Source organism: Ornithorhynchus anatinus, chromosome 16, assembly GCF_004115215.2.
Source record: "Ornithorhynchus anatinus isolate Pmale09 chromosome 16, mOrnAna1.pri.v4, whole genome shotgun sequence".
NCBI lineage: Eukaryota > Metazoa > Chordata > Mammalia > Monotremata > Ornithorhynchidae > Ornithorhynchus > Ornithorhynchus anatinus.
In genome coordinates, this window is record NC_041743.1 from 46,086,429 (window position 1) to 46,111,040 (window position 24,612).

The window sequence follows — 24,612 nt, forward strand, 5'->3', positions numbered from 1 at the left end:
GGCCCAGGCCCAGCCCCGCAGGAAGCCTCCGCCGCCGGCCCGGGGCCGCCTCCACCAGCCGGGGAGGAGCCCAGCCCAGCCCAGCCCAGCCCAGCCCAGCTCAGCCCAGCCCGAGGGGGACGGCCAGAGGGGCAGGAAGGGGGCAGGGGGGCAGGGGGAGGCGACCAAAGGGAGGGGGGCAGAGGGAGAGGAGGATCCCAGCAGCGGGAGCGGGGCGGGAGGAGGAGCCAAGCAGAGGGAGGGAGAGGAGGAGCCGAGCGGGGGGCGGCGGGGGGGGGGGGGGCGGAGAGGAGGAGTCAAGCGGGTGCTGGGGTTTGGGGGGGTGGGGGGAGGGCGGGGCCCTTTCCCAGACTTTATCCCTCCCATCCCGCTGCTGGGACAGGGAATTCTAGATGCAGGATCTTGGAATTCTGGAGCCGGAGGGCTCCTGGAAGTCGACACCCGGGATGCAGGACATCCTGAGCCCCAGGACGCATGGTATTTTAAAGCCGGAGTGCCTGGGAGTTTCCATTTGGAATGACTGAAGTTTCGGAGTTGGGGGATTCCTGGCATTCTAGAGCTGGGAATGCCCGAAATTCCACAGGCAGGAGGCCTGGAGTTCTAGAATCCGGGGTATTTGGAATTCTACAGCAGGGATGCTAGGGAGTTGGAGGTCCAGAATGTTTAGAATTCTAGCACGGAGGAGCCTGAAAATCTGGAGACAGGTCGCCTGGAATTCTGCCTCCGAATGCCTCCTAACGCCTGCACTTCTAGAGCCTAAATAACTAGAATTCTAGAACCTGGATATGTGGAAGTTAGGGTCAGGCAACTTGGGATTTCTGGAGTCTGGATATGTGGAAGTTAGGGTCAGGCTACTTGGGATTTCTGGAGTCGGCGGGGTCTGGTATCCTGGAGCCCGAGATGCCCGAAATTTCAGAGCTGGGAATTCCTAAATCCTGGTCCAGCGATTGATTTCCTCTGCCTCCACTAGCGGCAGAGGAGCCCTGGCCGCCCTAACCGGGCTGAGAGTCCCAAAGCTACCGCCCGGCGCTGTTCAAGAACGCCGAAGCTGAATTGGGGAGGGGGGCGGAGCCTTTTCATGGGTGGGGCCTGTCTCTCACCCTCTCCCGCCTCCCACAGGAACACCATCTTTCCTCTCTTCCACTCCTCTTTAGCCTTCTCTTCCCCCTTCCCCCTTTTCTCTCGCTCCAGCCCATACTTCACTCTGTTGTCCGGATCATTACTCTTAAAAAAAAAGGTCAGTCCACGTGAATCCAGTTCTCAAGCGTTTCCAGTGGTTGCCTATCCAACTTGCACATTACATAGAAATTCCTTACCATCGGCTTTAAAGTCCTCAAACACTTTGTCCCCTCCCCAACCCTCTCCATATTACTTCGCCGACCTACTATAACCCAGCACTCTCACTTAGCTCCTTCTGATGCCAACTTACTCACGGTACCTCGATCTCCTCTATCTCGCCGCTGACCCCTCGTTCACGTACTGCCTCTGGCCTGGAACTCCTTCGCCCTTCACATCCGACAGATCACCACTCTCCCCACCTTCAAAGCCTTAATCAAAGCACATATCCTCCAAGAGGCCTTCCCCGATTTAGCCCTCATTTCCCACATTCCCTTTCCCTTCGGCGTTGTCCTGGCACTTGGATTTGAACCTTTTATTTACCCCACCCTCAACCCCACAGCACGTACGTACATTTTCTTATTTTTGTTTTAAATGCTGGTCTCCCCCTCTAGACTGTGAGCTACTTTAGTCAATCAATCAATCAATCAGTGGTATTTACTGAGCACTTACTGTGAGCAGAGAGTACGAAGTACCAAGTGCTTGGGAGAATACAATGTAACAGAATTACTCCTTACGGGTAGGGAACATGTCTACCAAATGAGCTGTAGTGTACTCTCCCAAGCACTTAGTACAGTGTTCTGCACACAGTGAATAGTCAATAAATAGGATCGATTGATTTCTCATTGAACCCTCTCCCCCTTCCCTCTTCTCTCTCCTTCCCCCCTCTTCTCCTTCTCCCCTCTCCCTCCTTTACCCATTCCCCGACCAGGTGCCAATATCCTTGGGGAGCATCCTCCGTTTGCCCAGGAGCCCCCGGGAGCAGCATGGCTCCCCTGAGGGAGGAGACACAGGGGGAAGAGGTGGACCGGTAGAGGGGTGACCGAAATGGGGGACAGGACAGAGAAGCTCATCACTGCGAGGGTGAAATCTGGGAGGGGGAGGAGGGGGGAAGGAAAAGTGGGAAGGGGTGGAAAAGTAGGGAAAGAGAGGGGAGGGAAAATCAGGGGAGAAAAGAAGAGGGGAAGGCCAGGGAGGGTGGGAGGAGGCAGGGGAAGACTGGGGAGGGCAGGAAAGGAGAGAGAGGTGGAGGAGGAGGGAGGGAAGGAAGGGAAAAGCGGGGGAGGAAGGGAGGGAGGCAGAGAGGGAGGGAAGAAAAATGCCGGGGAAGGGGAAGTAGGGGCAGGGAGGGAGGCAGCTTCCTAAGGCGTTCCTCGAGACGCCGCCTGCCCCCGGTGCCTAGAAGTCGGGAGCCCAGCGAGGGCATGAGAGGGAGGGAGTCCCGCAGTCTGGTTTCTCCAGATGAAACGGAAACGGGGCACCATTGGGCTGGAGGGGGACCGGTCAAATTCCTCAATCTCAATCTCTCTCGCTCGCTCTCTCTCTCTCTCTCTCTCTCTCTCACACACACACACACACACACACACACACATACAGAGTACTGATCGATGGGGGAGAGGAGGAGGAGGAAACACGGCCCTGCCCTCGTGGGTGTCCTGAGCGGGCGATAGGACCCTCAGACACACTGTGCTAGGCGCTGCGGTAAAAAGAGAGGGAGGAGGACACAGTCCCCGCCCTCCTAAGCCTGTCAGTGTGATGGGGGAGAAAAGATATTCTCTCTTTCTATGCCCCCTCCACACTCACACATACTCTGTATGTACAGGGTGCAGGGGGGAAGGGTCAGAAGTAGAGCAGACACATTTCTGCCCTCGAGGGACTGCCGGTCTAAGAGGGGGAGACAGGGCGTAAGCCACAAGGGGACAGGGACAAGGAACCGTGCTCCTCCCCAGAGGAGGCTGCGGCTGTGAAGACATCGGTTTCTCTCCCCAGCTTCTTGGGCTCTGGTTGGGTGCCAGAAGATGAGGCCCCGCCCCCTCTTAAACCATCAACGGGTGGACATAATTATCTGGGCCTCGTCTTTCCATTTCTGTCTCCAGCTCTCGGCCCTGTCTCTTCTCCTCTGCCTCTGCTTCACTGCCTCGACCTGTCCCCATCTCCCCATCTAACTCACCGACGTTCGGTGTCTCCGATGTTGCGACATGGCTGGCAACATTTTGGATCGCCTGGGATATTAAACTGGCGACATGCAAATGAGATGCAAATCGATATGCAAATACACGCGGCCATTTTGTGTTCCAGCTCGGGCAGCATCCACACCGACCGGAAAGGGGCGATGTCGGGTTGCGCTTTGATGGAACGGCGTGAACCCGGCCCGGGCCGAGTTCCCGCCAACACCGCCGACCACGAGGGGCGGCCGTGGAAGAGACCGGGGGCGGGGTCATGCAAATCAGATGCAAATGAGACCCTCCCCAATTGCCTGGAAACCCCGCCCCACCCGAGGCCTGGAAATCCCATGGGGGTGGATAGGACCGGGCGAGGGGCGTCTCCTTCTTGCAGATCCCCAGGTCACGGCTCTGGTGAGGGTGAGGTTCCTTGACTGCCGAAGGGTGGGAGGGCTTGGGGTCTATTGGCATAAATCTGGAAATCTGCACAAACCGGTCCCGACCTGCCATCGCGGTGGAACGGGCACCCGGCAGACTCCCAGCTCGGCTCTACGGGCCCCAAAGACCTAAGATGGAAGTGGGAGGAGAGGGGCTGGGAAGTCGGGAGGGACTATCGTAAAGTAGGAGGAGGAGTAGAAGTAGTAGTGGTGGGTGATAATAGTAGTAATAATAATTATGGCACTTAAGTGCTTACTATAGGCCAAGCACTCTTCTAAACTCTGGGGTGGATTCAAGTTAATCATGGGGGTCCCTCTCCCAACATAGGGCTTGCAGTCTAAGTAGGAGGGAGAAAGAGAAGAGGAGACAGTGGACCGGTGACAGACACAGAAGGTTCGATGAACCAGAAGACCTGTTCGGTCCCCTTGCCTCTGCCCCACCAGCCTAGGAGCGGAGCTTCGCTCGGCAACCAGGACCTCATTTCCTCTTTCCCCACTCCCTTATGTGTCGCTTGGATTTGCTCCCTTTACTCACCCCCCCCCCTCGGCCCCACAGCACTTATGTACACAGACGTAATCTATTTTAAAACAATAATAAATGGTAGTTTTTGTTGAGCCTTTACTATGTGTCGGGCACTTTTCAAAGCTCTGGGGTAGATACAAGAAAATCGAGTTGGACCCAATCTCTGTCCCGCACAGGGAATTGAGGCCCAGAGAAGTGAAGTGACTTGCCCAAGGTCATCCAGCAGACAAGTGGCAGAGGCAGGATTAGAAACCAAGTCCTTCTGACTCCCAGACCTGCGCTCTATCCCGCCTTAGCCACTTGTCGGCTTGTGACCTTGGGCAAGCCACTTTTAACTTCTCTGTGCCTGTTACCGCATCTGTAAAATGGGGATTAAGACTATGAGCCCCACGTGGGACAATTTGATTACCTTGTATTTACCCCAGTGCTTAGAACAGTGCTCGGCACGTAGTAAGTGCTTAACAAATACCATATTTATTATTTTTATTGCTACTGACTAGGCCACTTCTCTCGCTCTAGACTGTGAGCTCCTTGTGAAAAGCAGCGTGGCTCAGTGGAAAGAGCCCGGGCTTGGGAGTCAGAGCTCATGGGTTCGAATCCCGGCTCTGCCACTCGTCAGCTGTGTGACTGTGGGCAAGTCACTTCACTTCTCTGGGCCTCGGTTACCACATCTGCAAAATGGGGATGAAGACTGTGAGCCTCATGTGGGACAACCTGCTGACCTTGTATCTACCCCAGCGCTTAGGAGAGTGCTCTGCACACAGTAAGCGCTTAACAAATACCAACATTATTATTATCGTGGGAAGGGAATGTGTCTGCCAACTCTGATCTATTGTGCACTCCCCAGCGCTTAGTGTAGTGCTCTGCGCACAGTCAGCGCTCGATGAATAAAATGGATTGATTGACAGCCCTCCTCTCCCCTGTTCCCCTGGGCCAGGAGGGAAGGCCGGCCCCGCCTCTCCCGGACGGCTGTAGGACAAGTCGCAGCCCCCGTCCCCTGGCCCAGGACGCCCCCGACCTCAGTCCGGCCCCCGTCCGGCCCCCAGCCCAGGCCCGGAGCCCCGGCCCACCGCGCCCAACGGAGCTTTCCTTGGGCAGCGGCGCCCCCTCGTGGCCCCGGCGGGGAACTGCGGCGGCCGGTCCCGACGGGCCGCGGGGCAATTTCCAGGGTAAGGGTAGGACGGGAGGCGGGCGGGGGCAGCGGGCAGGGGGCAAGGAAGGAAAGACGGACGGAAGGAAGGATGGGGGCAGAGAGGGTTTGGCGTTGAAGGGAGAGCTAGCAAGTGGAGGAGATGGAGAACTGGATCACCGAAGGGAAGTCAGGGGGTGTGCCGGCAGTGCTGGGTCCCTGGGGAGAGAATCAGGGGAGGAGAGGGGCAGAGCCGGGGGTGGGAGAAGTCGAAAGAAAATCCTCAAGAAAATCATCACTGCAGCTCTAAAACTCGTAATCCGGCCTGGAGCCTAACCCCTTGCCATCCCCGCTTCCCCGGCCCTGTTCCTTCCGACAGTGCCCAGAGGGCTAATGGTTTTGATTCCATTTTGTATTTCCTTGCCTAATATTGCAGTGTTGGTCAGTGGGCTCCTGAAACAGCAATTCGTTTTAGTGCCCTCTAAAGCACTGTAGGCTGTTTGCGGGCAGGGATCAGGTCTACTAATTCTTGAATTGTACTTTAAGTTCTTAGTACAGTGCTTTGCACAATGAGTGGTCCATATCATTGTTCAGGGCTGGGTCACTGGGGGAGAGTCAGGGACACAGAGGGCAAGAGTCAGGGATGATGGATGGACAATGGACAGTGCTGGGCCACTGAGAGGAGTCAGGAGTGGTGGATGATCCGTGTCATGTCACTGGGGAAGAGGATGGAGAGGGGAGTCAGCAATGTTGGATGCTCTTCCTGGGTCACTGGGGGAGAGTCAGGGGCTTTGGATTGTCCATGCTGGGTCACTGGGGGAGTGGGGATGTAGAGAGCAGCATGGGGGCTGTTGGATGGCCTGTGCTGGCCATAGCTGGGCACCCACTACTACATTCTGCACACAGTGGCGTTGTCCAGGCTGAAGGCCATGATTCCGGCCGGGCAGGTGAGCTCAGCGAATGAATTTTACCCCCGGCCAGAATGGTTCAGGGGAACTGCGGTTTGGTGGGCGGGGGGAGAAGGGGTTCCATCCCTCTAGAGGAAATTCTCGCCCCAGATGGTACCGAGGCCTCCGCTTACCGTCCCCCCCAAGCAGCTCCTGGCATCTGAACCCCGGCTGACTCGTGGTCCGGATGCGGGCAACTCCTTCTCTACCTAGCTCCCCATCCCCACCCCCAACAGCCGTCCACCGGGTTGTTTCCCACCCCCGCGGGCAGCGTGGCACCTCCGCGGAGGGTGGCCCAGGCCCCGGTGGTGAGGGAGGGCAGCTCAGCCGCCGACGGTCAGGACACCACAGACCCAGATTCCAAAGTTCTGTATTTTTCAAAATAAAGGTCACACGTTGTTTAGAGACAATCTACACAAGAGTTACAAAAAATATTTGCCCAGGCATAAGCATACACAGGTTTGTTAATTATACACATTTGGTTACAAGTGTGCTTGCAAAAAGTTCATTGTAAATATACACGAGGCCCCGTAGGTGTGTACAGCGCGCGCGCCACAATTCTCTATCCAAACGAGGAAAATTGACAGTATGTTACATTCACTTACAAGTAGACAAAATGCAAAATACAAGTTCATCTTCTGTACAAAAGGGGAAGGCGTCTGACACTTTCCGAGGTGAAGAGCTGATTGTAAGGAGGCACGGGGGAGAGGGGAAGGAGGGAAGGGAGGAGGTGGGGGGCTTGTCTGGGCTCCCCCATTCCTACTGTCACCAAGGAAGCACAACAAGACCTTTGTCGATTCCCAAATCACAAGTTTGGACTGGACCCACCCCCGAGAACGTCTCCAAAGGGCTCTCGCTGCCACGCTACAATGGGGACAGAAAACCAAGCTGTGTCAGTCAGTTCCAACATTAACGCGGCTGTATAAAGAACATTTCCTTCAAAAGAAAAAATTTACTTCTGGTTGAAATTACAATTTACAATATACAACACTATCGGCTACGACCAGGAAAGGGGTGAATATACACTGAAATGCACAGGATTGCTAATTTCTTTCCTTACCAAAAAACGGTTTTATGTTGATTCAAACTTCTCCACATTTACATTACAGAAGGTTTTACAAATGTACAATTGTACAATCAAAAGTATGTTCCACTACTAGGGTGCAGTATAGATACAGATTAGACATCAAAACAAGAAAATACTACAAATTTGTATATATGCAAAGTCTACACCAAGTATACACTAGATATTTATAGAAGCAAGACCAAAGCCGTGGTGGATTTTTCTCATGCGAAAGAATCGATTCTGACCGTCAATGGGAACAGAAGAAATCAAGAAGCCCAGCCCCCGCCCACCGTCCCCTCCCTCCCGGCCCCCCGGCGTCCACCCCGCCGCCCCCTCCCCCCACCCCACCCCCCCGAGTCCACCCTCCGAAAGGAGCAATTTAAAAAGTTCCAGAAACTTAAAAAGGCATCTGGGGTGGGAAGCTGGCGCCACGGGGAGATCGGTCCGGGCGCAGCAGGGGAGGTGGCCACGGGCACCGGCCAGCCGGCCACACACCCAGAGGAAGCCGGATGGCCGAACCCACCTCCCCGCCCATCAGTTAAAAACTTCTTTTTTTCTCTTTGACATCAGCCCTGAGCCGAGTCTCTGGGGGTGGGGGGAACAGGGTGGGGAGCGTCAGGCCCGGGGCCTCTGGGTCGGTTGCTACCTATGTACAAGGATACTATACACCAGTAAAACAGCAGGGCAATTTGTTAATTAAAAAAAATAATTAGTACATGTTATGCATAATAAAATTAAAGGAATTTACAAAGGGGGAGAGGGGTGTGTGTGTGTGTCTGTGTGTGTGTGTCTCCGGTTCCCGGATCCGCGGACCTGCTGGAATATCGGGGGCGGTGGTGGCGGAGGAGGGCAGGGGCGGGGGTAGGCGAGCGCCCCCGTTCTCTCAGATGATGCCGTTGGGGGGGGCCGCAGATGGGTCCCAGGTCCACCCCGTTCTTCATGTAGTACTTCTCCAGCTTGGCCAGGATGTGCTTCCCGTACGTGTATTTGCGCAGCGTGGCGATATGTGGCCGGATCTGGGGCGGAGCACAGCGTTAGTGCCGGGGGAGGGGGGCAACAAAAGGGTTGGGGATGGTGAAGGGGTCACGGGAGGGTAGGGAACACACACACAGCCGGTCCGTGAGGGCGGGTCAGGATCGGGGATCGGGGGCAAGAGGCCCAACACCCCCAGACTCAAAAACTAGGGGAAGTCAGATCCCGGCCCCCGGGGCCTGAATTGCGTCCCATCCTCCACTGCCCAGCTGGATGCAGGACGGTGGCCCCGCCTGCAAATGCCCCGGCCCCCACCCCGGTCCCCACCCCCACCCCGGCCAGCTCAGCTCTTCTGAGCACATACAGGATCTCCTCAGCGAATGCAGTTCTCCGTGAGGGCAAGAGTGTCATCATCGCTGGCCCCTACTAGAAGCACAGCCTCCCCTCACTGGGAAGACTGACTCCCGAACCCGCCCGGGAAAGCGCAGCTCACCCTCCCAACTTCTCCCTCCCGCCGTGCTCACCTTGTGCATGACGATCTTGCGCTGGGCGGGCTCGGCCACGTCGATCATTTTCTGCACGACGTAGTTGGCATACTGGTCCTTCATCATGGTGTAGAGCGCGCTGTGCGGCCCATCGTTCACGCTGCACACCTCGTCGATCAGCATGGCGCGCTCGGTGCGCGATGCGTGGGTCACACACTTCTCCACCACATTGCTGGGTGGTGGCATCGGGAGGAGCAGGAGGAGAGGAGGGGGAGGTGGAAAGGGAGAAGTGGAAAGGTGGAGGAAGAGGAGGAGAAGGAGGGCGAATCAGAGCCCATGAATTCTCTGCTTCCAGGCTACCCCGCACCTGCCCCCCGCACCCCAAATCCAGAACGAGGAACGTCGCATCGCTCATGCCAACGGGCAGGACTCCCCATTGCTGGCCACCACCGGTCTGTCGTCTGAAGGGGCACATTACCGGCTGCTCCCGGCCCACCCCTCTTCCCTCTCCCACTTAGACTCTGTCCAACCCGACAACCTCAGCTCTCCCCTAGGATTCGATCCGGTGCCGGCCAGAGTAAACGCTCAAACAGATCCCACACTGCCTGTCGCGATTACCTGGCAAACTTGTGCTGACTCAATACAAGAACGTTGCCCCGGATTTCAGCTACAATCTTGCTCTTATCCTCTGGACGCCCGTGCTCCAGTACGTGCTGGATGACGTAGTTTCCGTACTGGTCCTGGGGACACCGGGAAGTGAATGAAGGCTGGGCCCTTCAGCTCCCTGGCTCCTCCGGCTCTCCGTTCCCTCGGCCCCCCCCTACAGCCCTGGTGGCCCCGCCCCACCCCGAGCACCTGCACGAGCTGCTCCGTGTGCTGGTGCAGCTCCTCCAGGACAGGCAGCGTCTGGTCGGGGAGGCAATGCTCCAGGATCCTCTGGATCACGCGGCAGCCGTACGGGTGCGTGGACAGCGCGAACACCTGGGGGAGGGGACATGCGCCCACACAAGTGTGCGGGGTGAGGGTCCCCGGAGTCGCTGTAGCCGGCCACCCCGCCTCCTCACATGGGCGCGCCCCCCTACACAGAGGATGCGGCCCTGGGCACCGGCCTGTGGGCGCCAGGCATGAGCTCAGAGGTGCCAGGTGGCCTCTGCCCGCTAAAATCTCCTGAAAGCGAAAACCAGCCCCGGCTCCAGTTTGCAACTAGGAGGGGCAGAATTCTGCGGCAATGCCGTAACCCACCGCCCCACGCGCCCCGGGCCACCTCCAGGGCCGCACCTGGCCCTTGAAGGCGTCGATGATGAACTGCAGGGACTGTGGCTGGACACACTCGATGCACTTCTGCACCACGTGGTTTCCGTTCTGGTCCTTGACGCACTTGAGGACGTGGCCGTCCAGCTCCCGCACCATGTCGTTCTACGAGGAGAGGGAGACCGGGAGCACCACCGGCACCAGAACAGGCTGGCCCGCCGACGCCCCCCCTCCCTCCCCCTAACTGAGGACACGGGACCCATAAGGTGTGGTCGGTGGTGCAGGGGTGGGCTGGCCACGGGCTACGTCCGGGAGAAGGAAAGCAAAACTCCCTGCCCCTATTCCTAAGCCCACAACTCGGCTCTCCAACTCAGAGGCTCAAGCACCCACCCACCGATCCCGCCCACCTGCCCACCCAGGGAGGTGGAAGCGAGGACGGCCAGGGTATCCGCTGAGACTGCCCAAACCGCGCTCCGGCCCGGCCCGGCCCCGCCCCGCCCCTGAGGGGCTGGACAGAACCCTGCCTGCCTTGTGTTCGAGGTCAGTAGCAGACCCCTACCAGAGGGCGAGCTTGGGTGGTGCCTGGGGGTGATGAGTAGGGTGGGGTCAGGGATGCGGAGGTTAGCTATGACTCAATGAGGCAGGAAAATCGGCGGGAGGGGAGGGGAGACTAACTGGAGAAAGTTATCAGGAAAAGGTTGGGGCTATCGGGCCTGGGGCCAGGAGGGCCGAGCAGAATGTGGGGGGGCTCTGTGCTGAAGGCACTGGCCAACTGCAACCACTGAGCTTCATCCTGGCCAGCAGAAATGGCTTCTGCAAAGCAGGAGGGCCTGAAGTTGGGCCCGAAGAACATCTCAGATAGATGGGTGACAACAGGCCTGCTCTGTTCCAGGCAGATCGGGGGGTGGGGATGTGGGCAGAGGGGAGGGTTAGGTGTTCCCCCAGCGCCCCCCGGTCTTCCCCCAACCCGGCAGACCCCGAGAAGGAAGATAAGGTAAGGCGGAAACTTACAATTACCTGCTGGTCAGGGGGGACGAACTCCAGCGCCTTCTGGATGACGCGGCAGCCGTACATCTGCAGCGCCAGGGACAGTACGTGTCCCCGGATCCGCTCTGCCAGCGCCAGCTTCTGCTCCAGGCTCCCAAACTGCGGGTGGACACGTGGGCACGTCAGCCCCAGGCAGGGGGTGCCCCGGGTCTCGGGCGACCCTCCCCAAAACGCACCATGGCAGGGTTCCCGGGAGGGAGGGGCAGGCCCTCTGGCCCTTGGGCCATCGTGCCGGAAACAGCCAGGTGCTCGTCTGGGGCGGCAGAGGTGGAGGGTGGGGGTCGGGGGTGGGGGGCAGGGGTGCTCAAGGGGTCGCGGTCAGGAGAGATGGCAGGGCAGGGATCCGAGGGTCTGAAGGGCCGATAGGCCGTGAGCAGGCAGGCTTACTTCAAAAAACTTCTGGATGACATAGTTCCCAAACACATCCACCATGAGCTGGTAGGCCGCCTGCAGGATCTCGCTGAAGACCAGCTGGCGCTCAGCTGGGGTCGCCCGCTCCAGTTTCAGCTGGATGAATCTGCGGGTGGGTGGGGGAGGAGGTGAGAGTGGGTTGAGTGTCTGGGGAGGCAGCCCCCACCCCCGCCCCTGCCCACGCGGATGGACCGCGGTGCCTATGTGAACAGAGCAGAGTCCTGAGCTGAGCACCGTCCTGCACCCTGGGCAGAGCGCCACAGACCAGGAGGCCCAGAAGCATGGTCCCAGCCTTCCAGGACCTCGCCATTCAGCGGGGGAGACGGACGCTAAGGAATGCTTGATGGGAGGAAGGAGAAGGGGATCGGTCTGTGAGTCAGTACTCGAGGAATCAGGGGGTGCGAGGTGGGCCGGACGTGCAACAGGAGGTGGGGAGCTGAGAAGCCGTCAGGTGGCACCGAGGCACAAGATTGGCTGAAAGTCGGGGGAATGGAAAACTCATTCATTGGAGCCCATCTATCGAGTTCTTACTGTGTGCACAGCACCGTACTAAGCGCTCGAGAGAGTATAATACAAGAGTAAAACAAAGAGACGAGATGAGTTGGGAAAGGCCTCCCGGAGGAGAGGGGGATGTCAGGAGGGCCTTGACTCTGGGGAGAGCAGAGGTCTGGCCTGCGAGTAAGAAGGGGGAGGGAAAGGTGCAAGGACGGGTGTGGGGAGGGAGGCGAAGGAATAGTTGGCGGTCACTAGTGCCTGTTTGATGCAGAGAGGACGGCAGTCATCGGAGGGGCTTGGGAAGCGGGTCCCGGGGTGGATGCAGGGTGCTGAGCCCAGGGGGTAGTGGTGAAGGGGACACCCTGGGGTGTGGGGGAGGCGGCTGAGGTGGGAGGGAAGGGGAGGGGGGAGGCCCTGGAAGAGCCACCGTGGGGTTCAGAGGCGGGGGTGCCGCCGGCCCAGGGGTCTCACCTGGATCCGTGCTGGTCCTGGGAGAACTCCATGATGTGGCCGGCGATCTCGCGCAGCTGCAAGTTGGGGTAGCGGTTGTTGCGGAAATCCTCCAGGAGGCGGCTGCGGCCGGACGGCATGACGTCGGACATGCCGTAGCGCAGGCGGGACGGCGGGAACAGGGCGCTGCTCGGGCTGAACAGGCTGGAGGCGCTGCTGGCGCTGCGGTACTTGGCCTCGGCCCCGGGTGCCGCCGAAATGTACCTCCCGCTGCCGTTGGTCAGTCCGCCTGCGGAGGCCGCCGGACACACGGCTGTGAGCGGTGACGGGGGCCGGGGGGAGGGGTGCCGCCTCTGGGCCCGCCCCGGCGGAAGGGGACCGACCCACCCCGGGACTCAGAGCCTGCCAAAGGCAGAAAGGTCCTGGGATCGCTCTCCTCCCCTGTCCCGGAGGGCCTGGGGGAGACCTCAGGAAACGCTCCCGCTCGAGGCCAGTGAGCCCCTCCACCCCCAGGATGGAGACAGCCAGGCTCCGGCGGTTTCCTCTCGGCAGATGATGCGGGAGAATGGCCAGAACGGGATGGGAGATGGGGGGATGTGGCAGGGGGAGGACACCTCCACGGACCCCTTACCCAGGTTTAGACTGGACGAGGACCCGTGCGAAGAGAGGGATGGGGGCGGCGTCTGGGAGTGTCCCGGGGCCTGGCTGGGCAGGGGCATGCCCACTGGGCCCGGAGACGAGGAGAAGCCCAGGCCGTTGTAGAAGCTGTGTCCGATGGGGGTGAGGTTGCCAGAGGTGCGCTTGTACAGGTCGCTGCTGCCCGTCAGAGAGTCACGGCGGGAGGCGCTGCCGGCACTGGAGTTGGCGACTGCGGCAGGACAGAGGCGGACCTGTTTTCCGACCGGCCCCAGGTGCGCCTCCCCAGCCCCACCCCGTGTGGCCCTCGGGTCCCCCCCGACCCTTTACCTGCTGTGCCAAACCCACCGAGGGCAGAGCCCAGGGTGGCACCCAGAGAGCCGCTGCCCCCGAAGCCCAGGGAGGGGCTGGCAGGCTGGGCCGAGCCCTGGGAGAACAGGGAGCTGCTCTGGGCGTTGTTGCTCAGCGAACTGTTGCCGTAGAAGGAGCTGGACGCCAGGTTGCTGCTGGGCTGTGGCTGGGGTTGCGGCTGCGGCTGCTGCGTGCCCAAAGGGCGGAACGGCCCGTTCGTCGTGCCCGCGAGGCCCCCCGCTGCGCCGTTGGCCGAAGCTGCGGCCGCCGCGACCGCTGAAGGCCAGAGGGGGAGGTTTGGAGTAGGTGCCCGGCCCCAGCCTGCCGTCCCCAAGACCCCCGCCCCCTCCCACGGGGCGCGGCCCGCTCACCTGCTTGGGCAGCCGAGGAGCTGATGATGACGGGGGCGGGAGCCACGAGGCGGACGGGCGCGCCCAGGCCGTTGCGGGCTCCCGCGTTCACCACCAGGGCGCCCGTCTGGTCGTAATATGCGGCAGGCGCCAGGACTGGGTAGCCTGCGGAGCCACCGACACGCCGTCAATCCAGCGACCCGTCATCGATCGACAGATCAAGCCCGTTGCCCCCGCCCGTCACCCCCAGCCCCAAAGACCCCACGAGCCCGAGCCGGAGCTACGGCGGTGGCCGGTCGGTAACGGGCACTGCCCTGGAGGAGTCTGTGACCCGGAGGCTGGCTCAGAACAGTCGAGTACGGAGAGATGTTCTCATCAGCAGAATCTATGCGAGGGCAAGTGTGTCATCCCTGCCAGCCCCCAGGGCCCTGCCCGTGCCCCCACCCACCCCCACCCCCACCGGCCCGGAGGTCGCACCCGGCATCCCGGCCGCCAGCCCCTGTCCGAAGGCCAACGCGGAGTTGACGGCTGCGGCTGCCACGAGGGGGTCCGTCTGCTGTCCCTGCTGGTTCTGGTTTGGGGTCAAGGGCCGCTGGCTGGCCGCTCCCCGCAGCACCTAGCGGAGGAGAGCAGGGGGAATCAGCCCCTCCCCCAACACGGAGCACAGACTTGCCGTACCGCCTGACGGTCGCCAGGCCATTAGGGGTAAGAGATGGGGGAGGCAGGGGTTGAGAGAGCTTCTCAAGTTCTCCTCCTACCTCTCTGGATGCCCATTCTCAGTCTTTTTCACAGGCTCCTCCTCTCCCTTGCAACCCCCCTAACTGTGGGAGTCCCTCAAGGCTCAGTTCTGGGTCCCCTTCTGTTCTCCATCTACACCTACTCCCTCGGAGAACTCATTCGCTTGGACTGTTTCTGACCCAATCACTAGTTCTCCTCGCGACCACTGAAACTTAGCTCTCCCCAGATGACACCGTCTCCCCTGCCGCTCTCTCTCGAGGGGGCTTCGTCTTCACCCAATCCTCCAGACTCACGGGGAAAGGGGGAGGAATTGGCTTCCTTCTGGCTCCCCAATGCCATTTTTGCACCATTTCACCTTTCCCTTCCTTCGAAGCCCATATCATCCATCTCTACCACCTACTCCAGATGCTAATCACCGTCACCTACGGTCCTCTAGGCCCCACCTCCAATTTTTTGAACGATTTTGATCTCTTGCTCACTTTCCTTCTTTCTCCATCCCTACAATGATCCTTAGGCCTCTGCATCAAACCATCAGCTTTAAAGCTCTCAGTCACCTAGCCCCCTCCTACCTTACTTCGCTGCTTTCCTACAACCCAGCCTACACACTTTGTTCCTCTAATGCCGGTCTTCAAACTTGTCTATCTCACCATAGACCCTCCCCCTTCCCATCTGACAGACCACCACTCTCCTAAGCTCTAAAGCCCTAATAGAATCACAGCTGCTCCAAGGCCTTCCCTAAGCCCTCATTTCCCCTACTCCTTTTCCCTTCTGTATCGCACAAGCACATGGACCTGTCCCTTCGAGGGCTGGCCTAGGGGGTCAGCGATCACTGCCCCAGGAGGTTGTTTCCAGCAGGGTGGGTTCGGCCTGAGTCTGACACCGATGGTGGGACTGTCCCATTTGCCCTCGGCACCCAGAGGGCAGCGTCAAGCCAAACGAGCTCGAGACTGGAATCCTCCCCGGCCTGAGCGCTCTCCCCAGTGTGGACCCTGCCGGACAGAGAGCCGGGCCCAGTGGTGGCGCACAGTGGGTAGATGCTAAATTCCTGCAAATCCCGGAGGGCTCCAGAAAGGGCCGGCCCCCAAGCACCCCGCCTCCCTACGGTCCCGAGCCGTGGTGCAAGTGGCCGGTATCCGTGGACACGGAACGCAGGAGGCCGCCATCGCCGTGAGCCGGACACACCTGTTGCTGGCCTTGCTGGGTCTGCTGCGTCGTCTGCTGATTGGCCGAGTTGGTGGCGGCGGCCGCGGCGGCAGCGGCCGCCTGCTGCTGGAAGAGACTGGCTGGGTAGACGCCCCAGGGGGTGACTCCGTAGTACTGGTGGGGGACCACCGCGGGGCCTGTAGACACCCCGGCGGGGGCGGAAAGAGGGCGTCAGAAAATCCCCGGGGAGGCCAGGTGCCCCGAGAGACTGGGCGGATGGACCCAGGAGGACCTGCTGACCTGAGACAGGACATGTATCTGGGCCCACTGCCCCTCCTGGCCCTTCACTCTCTCCCCTCCTATTGAGAGGTGGACAAGGAGGGGCAGCGGGCTGGAAGCTAGACGGGAGGGGAGAAACCGCTCCTGGCTCTGCCCCCCACAGCCGGATCCTGACAGACCGGGCCACACTCCCTGGCCGGTGGCCCCGCCTACCAGGGCCCCCACTGGGGGCCTCTCAGGGGTCTGGCTCAGGGCTCAGCACAGAGCTGGCTCTCATCACCACACCTCAGTGTGTCAGTGAGGGCAAGAGTGTCATCACTGCCAGACCCCAAAACCCCTACCTCCCTTCGGCCAAGGAATGCTCTTGGGGCAAAGGCTGGCTCTCTGCCCCCAACCGTGGCCCCACGACAACACCGGGCGGGACTGTGTGCTGGCTGTGTCCCCCGACCCTCGGACACCTACCCTCACGGTCAGAGATAGACCGTCTCCACTCATAACTCCTACTCTCCCTCGGGGACCCGGTATGGGCCAGCCGACACCTCTGACCGTCCCCTCACCCCGATGGGCTGGGAGGTGGGGGAATGGCAATTCTGTATGTGCCCCGGGCCGGCCCAAGCCCGTCCTGCTCCCGGGACAGCCTGGTTCCTGGGAGGCGGCCCCGGGGCCTGGGGGAGGGAGACTCACCGAGAGTGGCCGCAGCGGCCGCCAGTCCGGCCGTGTAGGGGTCCGTCCCCGGGGGTGCGGCGCTGATGATGTAGGGGTTGGGGACAAAGGCGGCGGGAGCCAGACCTGCTGAAAACATACCTGTCAGTAAAAACAGAGCGGGCTAGAGGACAGCCCAATGCCCCCTCTGCAGGGGCCACGGCGGCGGCGCGGGGGACACCACCACGGTGGGCAGGGCCACAGCGGGCAGTGCCACAGCAGGCAGTGTCATGGGAAGAGAAGGAAGCAGACTGTTGGCATTCCTGTAAACTCCGAGGGAACCCCCAAGGGTCCCATCCAGCCGTCCAGGAGACGCTTGGCCAGCCCCAGCGGGGACGTGGCCACATGTGCTGGGGGCGCAGGGTGGTGCTTATGCGCATGTGTCTGCGTCTGCCTGCCCTGCTCTCCCTCAAGCAGACACGGGATCTGGACCGGGCCCCGGGAACTGGGGAGGGACTCATCATTAAAACTGGTTCTCAGGAAAGGCAAGGGGGTTCCAGTTGCTGGGGGGATTGGGGGGCGGGGGGAGTCCCCGCTGTGACAGAGGCCGCTTACCGATGTGTGGTTGGTGAGCAGCGGCCAGCGCATACTGCTGTTGCTGGGCCGTGGTCAGTTGCTGGACCGCAAGCGCATTTGGCCTCTGGAACAGCTGAGGGGAAAGAAAGAGGAGCCTGGCACCCAGGTTGGCCCTTCCCTTGGACCCACTGCCAACGACCCGTCCACGAGCCTCTTGGAGAAGGGGGCGGCACTCAGCCAGTGGGAGATAAGGCGTGCCCGTCCGCCAACGCTCTCCCCGTCCATCGGCCTCCCACAGTCCACACGACCCCCACACCCGCCACGCACCTGCTGCTGGGAGTTGTAGTCGAACAGCCCCACGGTGGCCGCGGCCGAGTCGACGGGCACCTGTGTGCCGGAGTAGTCGAACTGGAGGGGCTCCATGCCCACGTGCTCCATGGCGTCCAGCGGCACGCTCTGGGATTCCATGGCCGAGAAGTCCTCCACGGGCTTGGCCCCGTTGCCGCCGCCCAGCTGGGCCAGGCCGTCGGCTCCGCCGGGGTTTGGGCCCAGGAGATCCACCTCGGCGGCTGACGTCGGGCAGTTCCCGGGGGTCCGACTGGTGGGAGGGCGGGGGGGATGGGAACGACATTCAGACCCACCTGGAGAGGGACGCGGGTCCCCACAACCAAGGCCGATTCCTCAAGTCCCCAAGGCCACCATCGTCGGCTGGGGCCTCCTGCCCTTGGCTTAACCGGCTGGGGACATTTGGCTGGGCGCAAGGCTCCCCAAAGGTCTGTGGGGAGCACGCTCCCTTCCCAGCCCCTGGTCTCCTGCCGTCTCCCCACCCTCCTGTACACCCCCACCTCGGAAGAGGTCCAGCCAAGGCTCAGCAGGGGCAGAAGAGACGCCTACCTGAAGTCTTTGCCATCCCCATCAATTCCATTCTGCACGGGTAAGCACCCATTGGCCTTGTCCATGCTGTCCCCCTCCTCCTTCAGCTCTGCCAGCTTGTCCCCGTCAAAGGTGCCTTTGCTCTTCTTCTCCCCTTTGTCGTTGTCGTCGCCATCTGCATCCCGTGGGCCCTGCTCCCGGTCACACGGCTTTCCTTAGTGCCACCGACGAAGGCCCAGGCTCCCCCGATCTTCCCCAGGCTTCAGACCCATCCCCGGACCTCTACTTACTCACAGGCAGGAAGCGGGTGGCCCAGGCCACGTGTGCGTTTCCCGCCCCTCACACCCAGGCTGCCACCACCGCCTCGGCCCATCACCCAGGCCCTCCTGCGGTACTCACAAATCCGCCTTTCCTGAGGCAGGAGTCCCCAGGGGAAGAACTCAGGACGTACTCCACCATACTGACGCCCAAGCCCCCGCTCTCCGACCGCGGTGACAGTACCGAGTTGACCTCGCTGTTGACATGGAAGCTCTGGCCGGGCCGGCGCTGCACCATGATCGGCTGGGAGACGGAGTGGTCTGCAACAAGCACACGCGGGGTGAGGCACGCTCAGCCCGAGACCTGGCCAACATGACAGGGATGGGGTGGCTCGGCCCGGATCGTCCACTCTGGGGACCCCACGGCCCGCCTGTGGCCACAGTCTCGGCAAGGGGTCCTATCCTCAGGCACAGGAGGGGACTGGATTCAGTCAGGCCATCAGTGGTATAGACTGAGTGCTTCCTGCGTGTGGAGCACTGGACTGAGCGTTTGGGAGAGGGAAATACAACGGGAGAGACAGTTCCAGCTCTCAGGAAGCTTACAATCTGGCAGGGGAAACAGGCACTAACAACAATTACAGCCTGGGGAAGCGCCAGGGTACAAGGATACGGACATAGGCACTGAGGGGCTGGGATGAATAACAAACAGCTTAGGGGGTACAGATCCAAGTGCTCAGGTGAAGTGATGCAGGAGGGAGGGTGAATGCAGTGGGGTTAGTCAGGGAAGGCTTCCTGGAGATGTGACTTTAAATCAGGTTTCATAGGTGGGGAAAATGAGCATCTGCTGGCTAAGAAAGGGGAGGGAGTTTCAGGGCGGAGAGAGGATGTGAACAAGGGGTCAGGGGTGAGACAAGCAAAATCGAGGTACAGTGAGAAGGCTGGTATTAGATGAGTGCCATGTGCAGGCTGGGTTGTAGTAGGAGATGAATGAAGACTGGTGGTTGGGGGGAGCTAATTGAGTGTCTTAAAGCAGATGGTCAGGGGTTTCGGAGACGGTTTAAGAAGAGGTTTAAGAGGAATGGCGGGGAGGGGTCTTGTGCAGAACCATGTCAATCAGGGGTATCTAGTAAGTGCTTACTTCTGTGAAGACCACTCTGCTTGGGAAAGTACAACGCAACAGAGTTGGTAGACACATTCCCTGCCCACAAGGAGCTTACAGTCTAGAGGAGGAAATAGACATTAAAATCAATTACGGATATAGACATAAAGGCTGTTAGGCTGAAGGTGGGATGAACAAAGGGTACAAATCCGAGTTCCAAGGCAATGCAGAAGGGAGAGGGAGGTGGGGAAATGAGGGCTTAGTCGGGTGAGGCCTCTTAAAGGAGACGTGATTTCAATAAGGCTTTGAAGGTGGGGAGAGTGGTGGTCTGTTAGATGTGAAGGGGGAGGGTGTTCCAGGCCAGAGGCAGTACGTGTGCCAGGGATCAGCAGCGTGATAGACGAGTCTGAGGTACAGTGAGTAGGTTGGCATTAGAAAAGCAATGTGAACATGCTGGATTGCAGTAGGAAATCAGTGTGGTATGATAGGAAGGGGCAAGGTGATTGAGTGCTTTAAAGCCTATGGCAAGCTTTTGTTTGATGTAGAGGTGGACAGGCAACCGCTGAGGTTACTTGAGGAGTGGGGAAATGTGGACTGACTTTTTTTAGAAAAATGATCCGGACAGCAGAGTGAAGTACAGACTGGAGTGGGGAAAGACAAGAAAGCAGGGAGGTCAGGGAGAAGGCTGATGGAGTAGTAGAGCTGGCAAGCAATGAGGCCTAGCCGTTAGAGCATGGGCCTGGGACTCGGAAAGACCTAGATTCAAAGCCCGGCTCTGCCACTCATCCCTTGTGTGACCTTGTGTAATTCACTTCACTTCTCTGTGCCTCAGTTACCTCATCTTTTACTTGAGGATTAAAGACTGTGAGCCCCATGCAGGGCACGACTGTGCCTAACTTGATTGGTTTGTACCTACCGCAGTGCTTAGTACAGTGCCTGGCACATAGTAAGCGCTTAACAAATACCATAAAAAAAGATAGGACAAGCACTTGAACCAAACTTGGTAGCAGTTTGGTGAGGAAGGGGCAGGCACGAGAGACGTTGTGAAGGTGGAACCAACAGGATTTGTTAGTGGAGTGAATGTGTGGGTTGAATGGGAGAGGTGAGTCAAGGAGAACGCCAAGGTTTTGGGTTTGTGAGACACGGAGGCTGATGATGTCGTCTACGGGGATAGGAAAGTCAGGAGAGGGCAGGTTTTGTGTAGGAAGACGGGGAGTCTTCCCCCGTTGGGACCTGTTCCCCAACTTGAGCCTGACAGTGGCCACGGAGCATAGGAAAAATATACGGCTCGTTGGGCCTGGGGGCGGCTCACACCGGGAAGGGAGAGGGCCGAGACCCAAGGTCGATACACGGGGCTGGGGAGGCGGGGGCACGAAGACAAGCTCCCTTCCACTGCTTACCTGACGTTCCCCAGGCACTGTCTCGCCACTGGTCACCCAAGAATATCCCCTTTGGTCCGTCTTTGCTGGAATCATCTGTTTCCCAAAACTTTTTCCCTGGCAAGAGCTGCTGCAAAAAACGAGGATGGAGAGAGAGGTTTCACAATCAATCGTGTGTGTGGAGCACAGTACTAAGCGCTTGGGGAAGGACACAACAAAAGACTTTGTTGGAGCGATCCTTACTCATAAGGAGCTCATGGTGCACAGGGAGAGAGAGAGTAGAAAGGCTACTATGCCCGCTGGGGCACCCGAAGGCCACCCCCTCCCTCCCGGCCTCCCCACAGGACTGGTGGCAGCAGTGATTCTGGATCTCAGCCTCCAGGTCTCCCCTCTGATTTGCCATGCTCTCCTGGGGGCTGACAAACTCCATGTGCCTGCCACATCCCCAAATGGATTTGGTTCCCTGATGACTTTAGAGTCCAAATTGGCTAGAGTCTGCCTTCTTCAGAAGGAAAGAAAGGAGAGGACCGTACAGCAGGGGAGGGGCCAGCAGGGGAAGAAAGGGAGGGATAGGAAAGCAGGGGAAGAGAGCAAAGAGGGGAGGGAAGGGGGAGGAGGGAGAGCTGGGCTGGGGAGAGGGAGGGACAAAACAGAGAGAGAAGAGGAGAGGGAGCAGACGAGGAGAAGGCTCTAACCTACAGGTTCCCCCAACTTCATGGCCCCATCCCATGAGATCCCCAGGTGCCGCCTCCAAGATCAATGTTTCCCGCTCTCCCTGCTCCCTCCCACGGGCCCAGCTGCAGGGACTCTGGGAACACATTCCGCCACAGTGGGAACCAGTCTGAGTCTCCGCCGGCCAGTCGGGGGAACGGAGAGCAAGCGTGTCCCATCTGTGCCCAGGTGTCCCCTGTGCCCATCCCACAGGAGACCGTGTGCTGGACAGACAGGGCTCAGAGGGCCTGGGGTCACTGGGGAGGGTCAATTAGTGGTATTGAGTGCTTTCCATTTGCAGAGCACTGCATTAAGCACTTGGGAGAGTACAATACAATGGAGTTAGCAGACGCATTCCCTGCCCACAGTGAGCTTTCAGTCTAGAGGATGGGGGGAAACACAGAATTCGAGCACACTCCTGAAAATGGAAGGTGGTGGTAGAACGCTTGGGGAAAAACCACAGGAAACCACATTACGAGCAGAAGGAAAACTTGGGCCTTTGTCACAAGTTGGGAAACCAAAAAAGCCAGGGGGCTGGGGCCTCGGGCCTCGGGCAGCAATGCCAGATCAGGTGGGGCTCAAGCAGCAGCGCGTAGCTGCCGGGGGCTCCATTGTCTGTTGGCTCCTCACCCAGCCCCTGCCCTTCATGTTGGGAGGGGATGGCTGAGCAGTGGCTGTGCTCCTTGGGTTGGTGAGACCTTCCTCATAGAACAGGTTGGACCAGCTGGGGAAGAAAACCTTGGGAGGTGGTGGGGGGGAGGCAGCAAATGCAGTGGGGAAGGTTAGAAATCTTGGGATGGGGGGGAGGGGGAGAGAGGAGAGGACGGGACACATAGGGAGAATGGGGCAAAATGGAGCCATCTAAATCTATTTCATGATTTCTGAGACAAAAAATTCTTGCTCCCTTCTCCAAGGGCTGTCCAGTCCCAGCCGGGGGAGTCAGGGGTGTGGGATGGTTTGTGCTGGGTCACTGGCCGAGAGTCAGGGGTAATAATAACAATAATAATGATTATGGCATTTGTTAAGCGCTTACTATGTACCAGGCACTGTATTAAGCGCCAGGGTGAGTACATGCAAATTGAGTTAGACACAGTTTCTGTCCCATATAGGGCTCATGGTCTCATTCCCAATTTTACAGATGAGGTAACTGAGGCATGACTTGCTCAAGGTCATACAGCAGACAAGTGGTGGAGCCAGAATTAGAACACACTAACTTCTGAATTCCCAAACCCATGCTCTATCCACTCTATCCACTGTGGTTCAGGCTGGGTCACTGAGGGAGATCCTGGAATGGATTGGGGAGAGTCAGGGTGTTGGATGGGCTTTACTGGGGAGAGTCAGCGGCATGGGATGGTCTGTGTTGGGCCACTGGGGGAGAGTCAGGGGTGTTGGACAGTCTGAACTGAGTCACTGGGAGAGTCCGGGGTAGAGGGGGAAGAGTCAGGAAGCTGGATGAGCCAGCCCTCCCTCCTAGGATGGGTGACCAAAAGGCCACCAGCCCCTGGTTCCTCCCAGCATGGGTCACCAATGTTGGGAGACAGACCCATGGGCTGGCAGAGCAATGAGTGAGGCTGACCTGGGGGCGATTCTTAGGTTTGTGATTCTGCCTGGGGGAGGGGCCTGGGCCCAGGGCCCAGGGAGTGCCAGGGTTTCCCGGCAGGGAGCGGGCAGGGAAGGGAAGGCAGCTGGGGAAGAGCCACCAAAGTCCCCATCGATGGACCCGACACAGCAGCCACTCCTGCCCTGCAGGTTTCCGGACCCTGGGCAGCCGGTACCAGCTCGACCTGAGCTGCCGTTCACACCCGAATCTTCCCTCCACACTGCTTCTAAACTGTAAACTTCCTGAGGACAGGGATTGCTTCTATTAACTCCACTGCACAAAGTAAGCGCTCAATAAATGCCATTGCCTGACTGCCCAGGTCATTTGGGGCCAGGTCCCTGCCTGGTACGGATGGGCTAATCTGGGTAGGCTGCCCAGTTTCCCCTCTAGAAGAGCTTTGCGTTCATTTACGCTTTCTACCTAGGAAGTGACTCTCTGACTACCAAAGACCCCACAGATACATGCCCATACAGCTCAGGCCTGCTCCTCATTCCTGCCATTGTTGGTTCGCCCGGCCAGAATTCCTAGACTGCCAGAGCGACCCCGGGCCAGAAAGCTGGCCGCAGCTCAGACCACTGGCTTCAGCTGAGGGGCGGCTCCCTTGCCCACTCAGAGCGGCGCCCGGTGCCAGGTGGCAGTGCCAAGCAAGGAGCCTGGGGGTCCCTGGAGGAGGGCGATCCCAAACCCACACACCCCAGACTGACACACCCCAGATACACACGGAGTCAAACGAGCACAGATATACATATGCAGACTCACACCCCTGGGATCCACACAGTCTGACACACCCCCAAATACACAAGCACAGACACGCAGTCTGACACACCTCCCCCATAAGGAGGCAGGCGCTCACACACACACACACACACACACTCACTCTTGGAGTCTGACCCACCCAAGGTGTGCACTTGCAGTCTGACGCCTCCAAAAGCACACTCACAGGCCATCACCCACCCTCAGAAACACCTGTGTGCACTTTCTCTCTCTCTCTCACCGTGTGGAAAAGCCCAAGCAGGCAGAGGGGCAGGGAGGCTGTTGGGCACCAGAGTAGGGAGGGAAGGGAGGAGCAGAACACAAAAGAGCAGAGCAGAAAACCTACTTCCCAACAGAAGACTCACCAAACAGGAAGTTGGCATAACAAGCACAGTTAATCACCCACCCGACCGGAGACCTGTCTCTCAAGGGGAGCAGGGGGAGGGTTTCTTGCCAGGCAGGGATCCATCCGGCCCCCACCCTGCCCAAAGGTGTTCCAGGAGCCTAGCCAGCTGGCAGAGGTCAGAGGTCGGAGGGGCCATGTCCCAAGGCTGGCAGCTCATCCAGCCACGCACTCAGCACGGGGTTACCACCCACACATGCTGGTCCGGAGCCACAGCCATCTGGATGGGGTGCTGTTCCTCACTGTTCCTGGCCATCCCCTAGGTGACGGGAAGTGTTGGCACGTGGCCACGAGGGTTGGAAAAGTGGCAACCAACACCACTGTCCTGCCT

The 24,612-nt window shown here is 59.4% G+C and overlaps 1 protein-coding gene and 3 non-coding genes across 15 annotated transcripts in view; all 4 read right to left on the reverse strand.

Annotated features, from left to right (window-relative positions):
- Window positions 1–7,729: 7,729 nt before the first annotated feature.
- PUM1 (pumilio RNA binding family member 1) overlaps window positions 7,730–24,612 on the reverse strand; it is a 35,407-nt gene continuing 18,524 nt past the window's right edge. For 3 of the 12 annotated variants that reach the window (XM_029080184.2, XM_029080183.1, XM_029080185.2), the window contains exons 4-22: window positions 20,836–20,944; window positions 18,479–18,657; window positions 18,101–18,270; window positions 17,534–17,804; window positions 17,246–17,339; window positions 16,673–16,792; window positions 15,749–15,906; window positions 14,306–14,444; window positions 13,850–13,993; window positions 13,458–13,754; window positions 13,123–13,359; window positions 12,513–12,780; window positions 11,523–11,652; window positions 11,100–11,234; window positions 10,116–10,253; window positions 9,693–9,818; window positions 9,456–9,577; window positions 8,877–9,069; window positions 7,730–8,396 (exon numbers count right to left, since the gene is read on the reverse strand). In XM_029080184.2, coding sequence (XP_028936017.1) covers window positions 8,115–8,396; window positions 8,877–9,069; window positions 9,456–9,577; window positions 9,693–9,818; window positions 10,116–10,253; window positions 11,100–11,234; window positions 11,523–11,652; window positions 12,513–12,780; window positions 13,123–13,359; window positions 13,458–13,754; window positions 13,850–13,993; window positions 14,306–14,444; window positions 15,749–15,906; window positions 16,673–16,792; window positions 17,246–17,339; window positions 17,534–17,804; window positions 18,101–18,270; window positions 18,479–18,657; window positions 20,836–20,944 — 3,312 coding nt within the window. In that variant the 3' untranslated portion in view covers window positions 7,730–8,114. The remainder of the gene's footprint in view (window positions 8,397–8,876; window positions 9,070–9,455; window positions 9,578–9,692; window positions 9,819–10,115; window positions 10,254–11,099; window positions 11,235–11,522; window positions 11,653–12,512; window positions 12,781–13,122; window positions 13,360–13,457; window positions 13,755–13,849; window positions 13,994–14,305; window positions 14,445–15,748; window positions 15,907–16,672; window positions 16,793–17,245; window positions 17,340–17,533; window positions 17,805–18,100; window positions 18,271–18,478; window positions 18,658–20,835; window positions 20,945–24,612) is intronic. The other 9 variants (XM_029080195.2, XM_029080191.1, XM_029080188.1 and 6 more) reach the window with 9 other exon arrangements.
- On the reverse strand, window positions 8,690–8,773 carry LOC114817590. The gene has a single exon (XR_003765451.1). It is a non-coding gene; the product is annotated as a small nucleolar RNA SNORD103/SNORD85 (small nucleolar RNA).
- LOC114817589 lies at window positions 14,166–14,246 on the reverse strand. Its single transcript, XR_003765450.1, has one exon. It is a non-coding gene; the product is annotated as a small nucleolar RNA SNORD103/SNORD85 (small nucleolar RNA).
- On the reverse strand, window positions 16,231–16,314 carry LOC114817591. Its single transcript, XR_003765453.1, has one exon. It is a non-coding gene; the product is annotated as a small nucleolar RNA SNORD103/SNORD85 (small nucleolar RNA).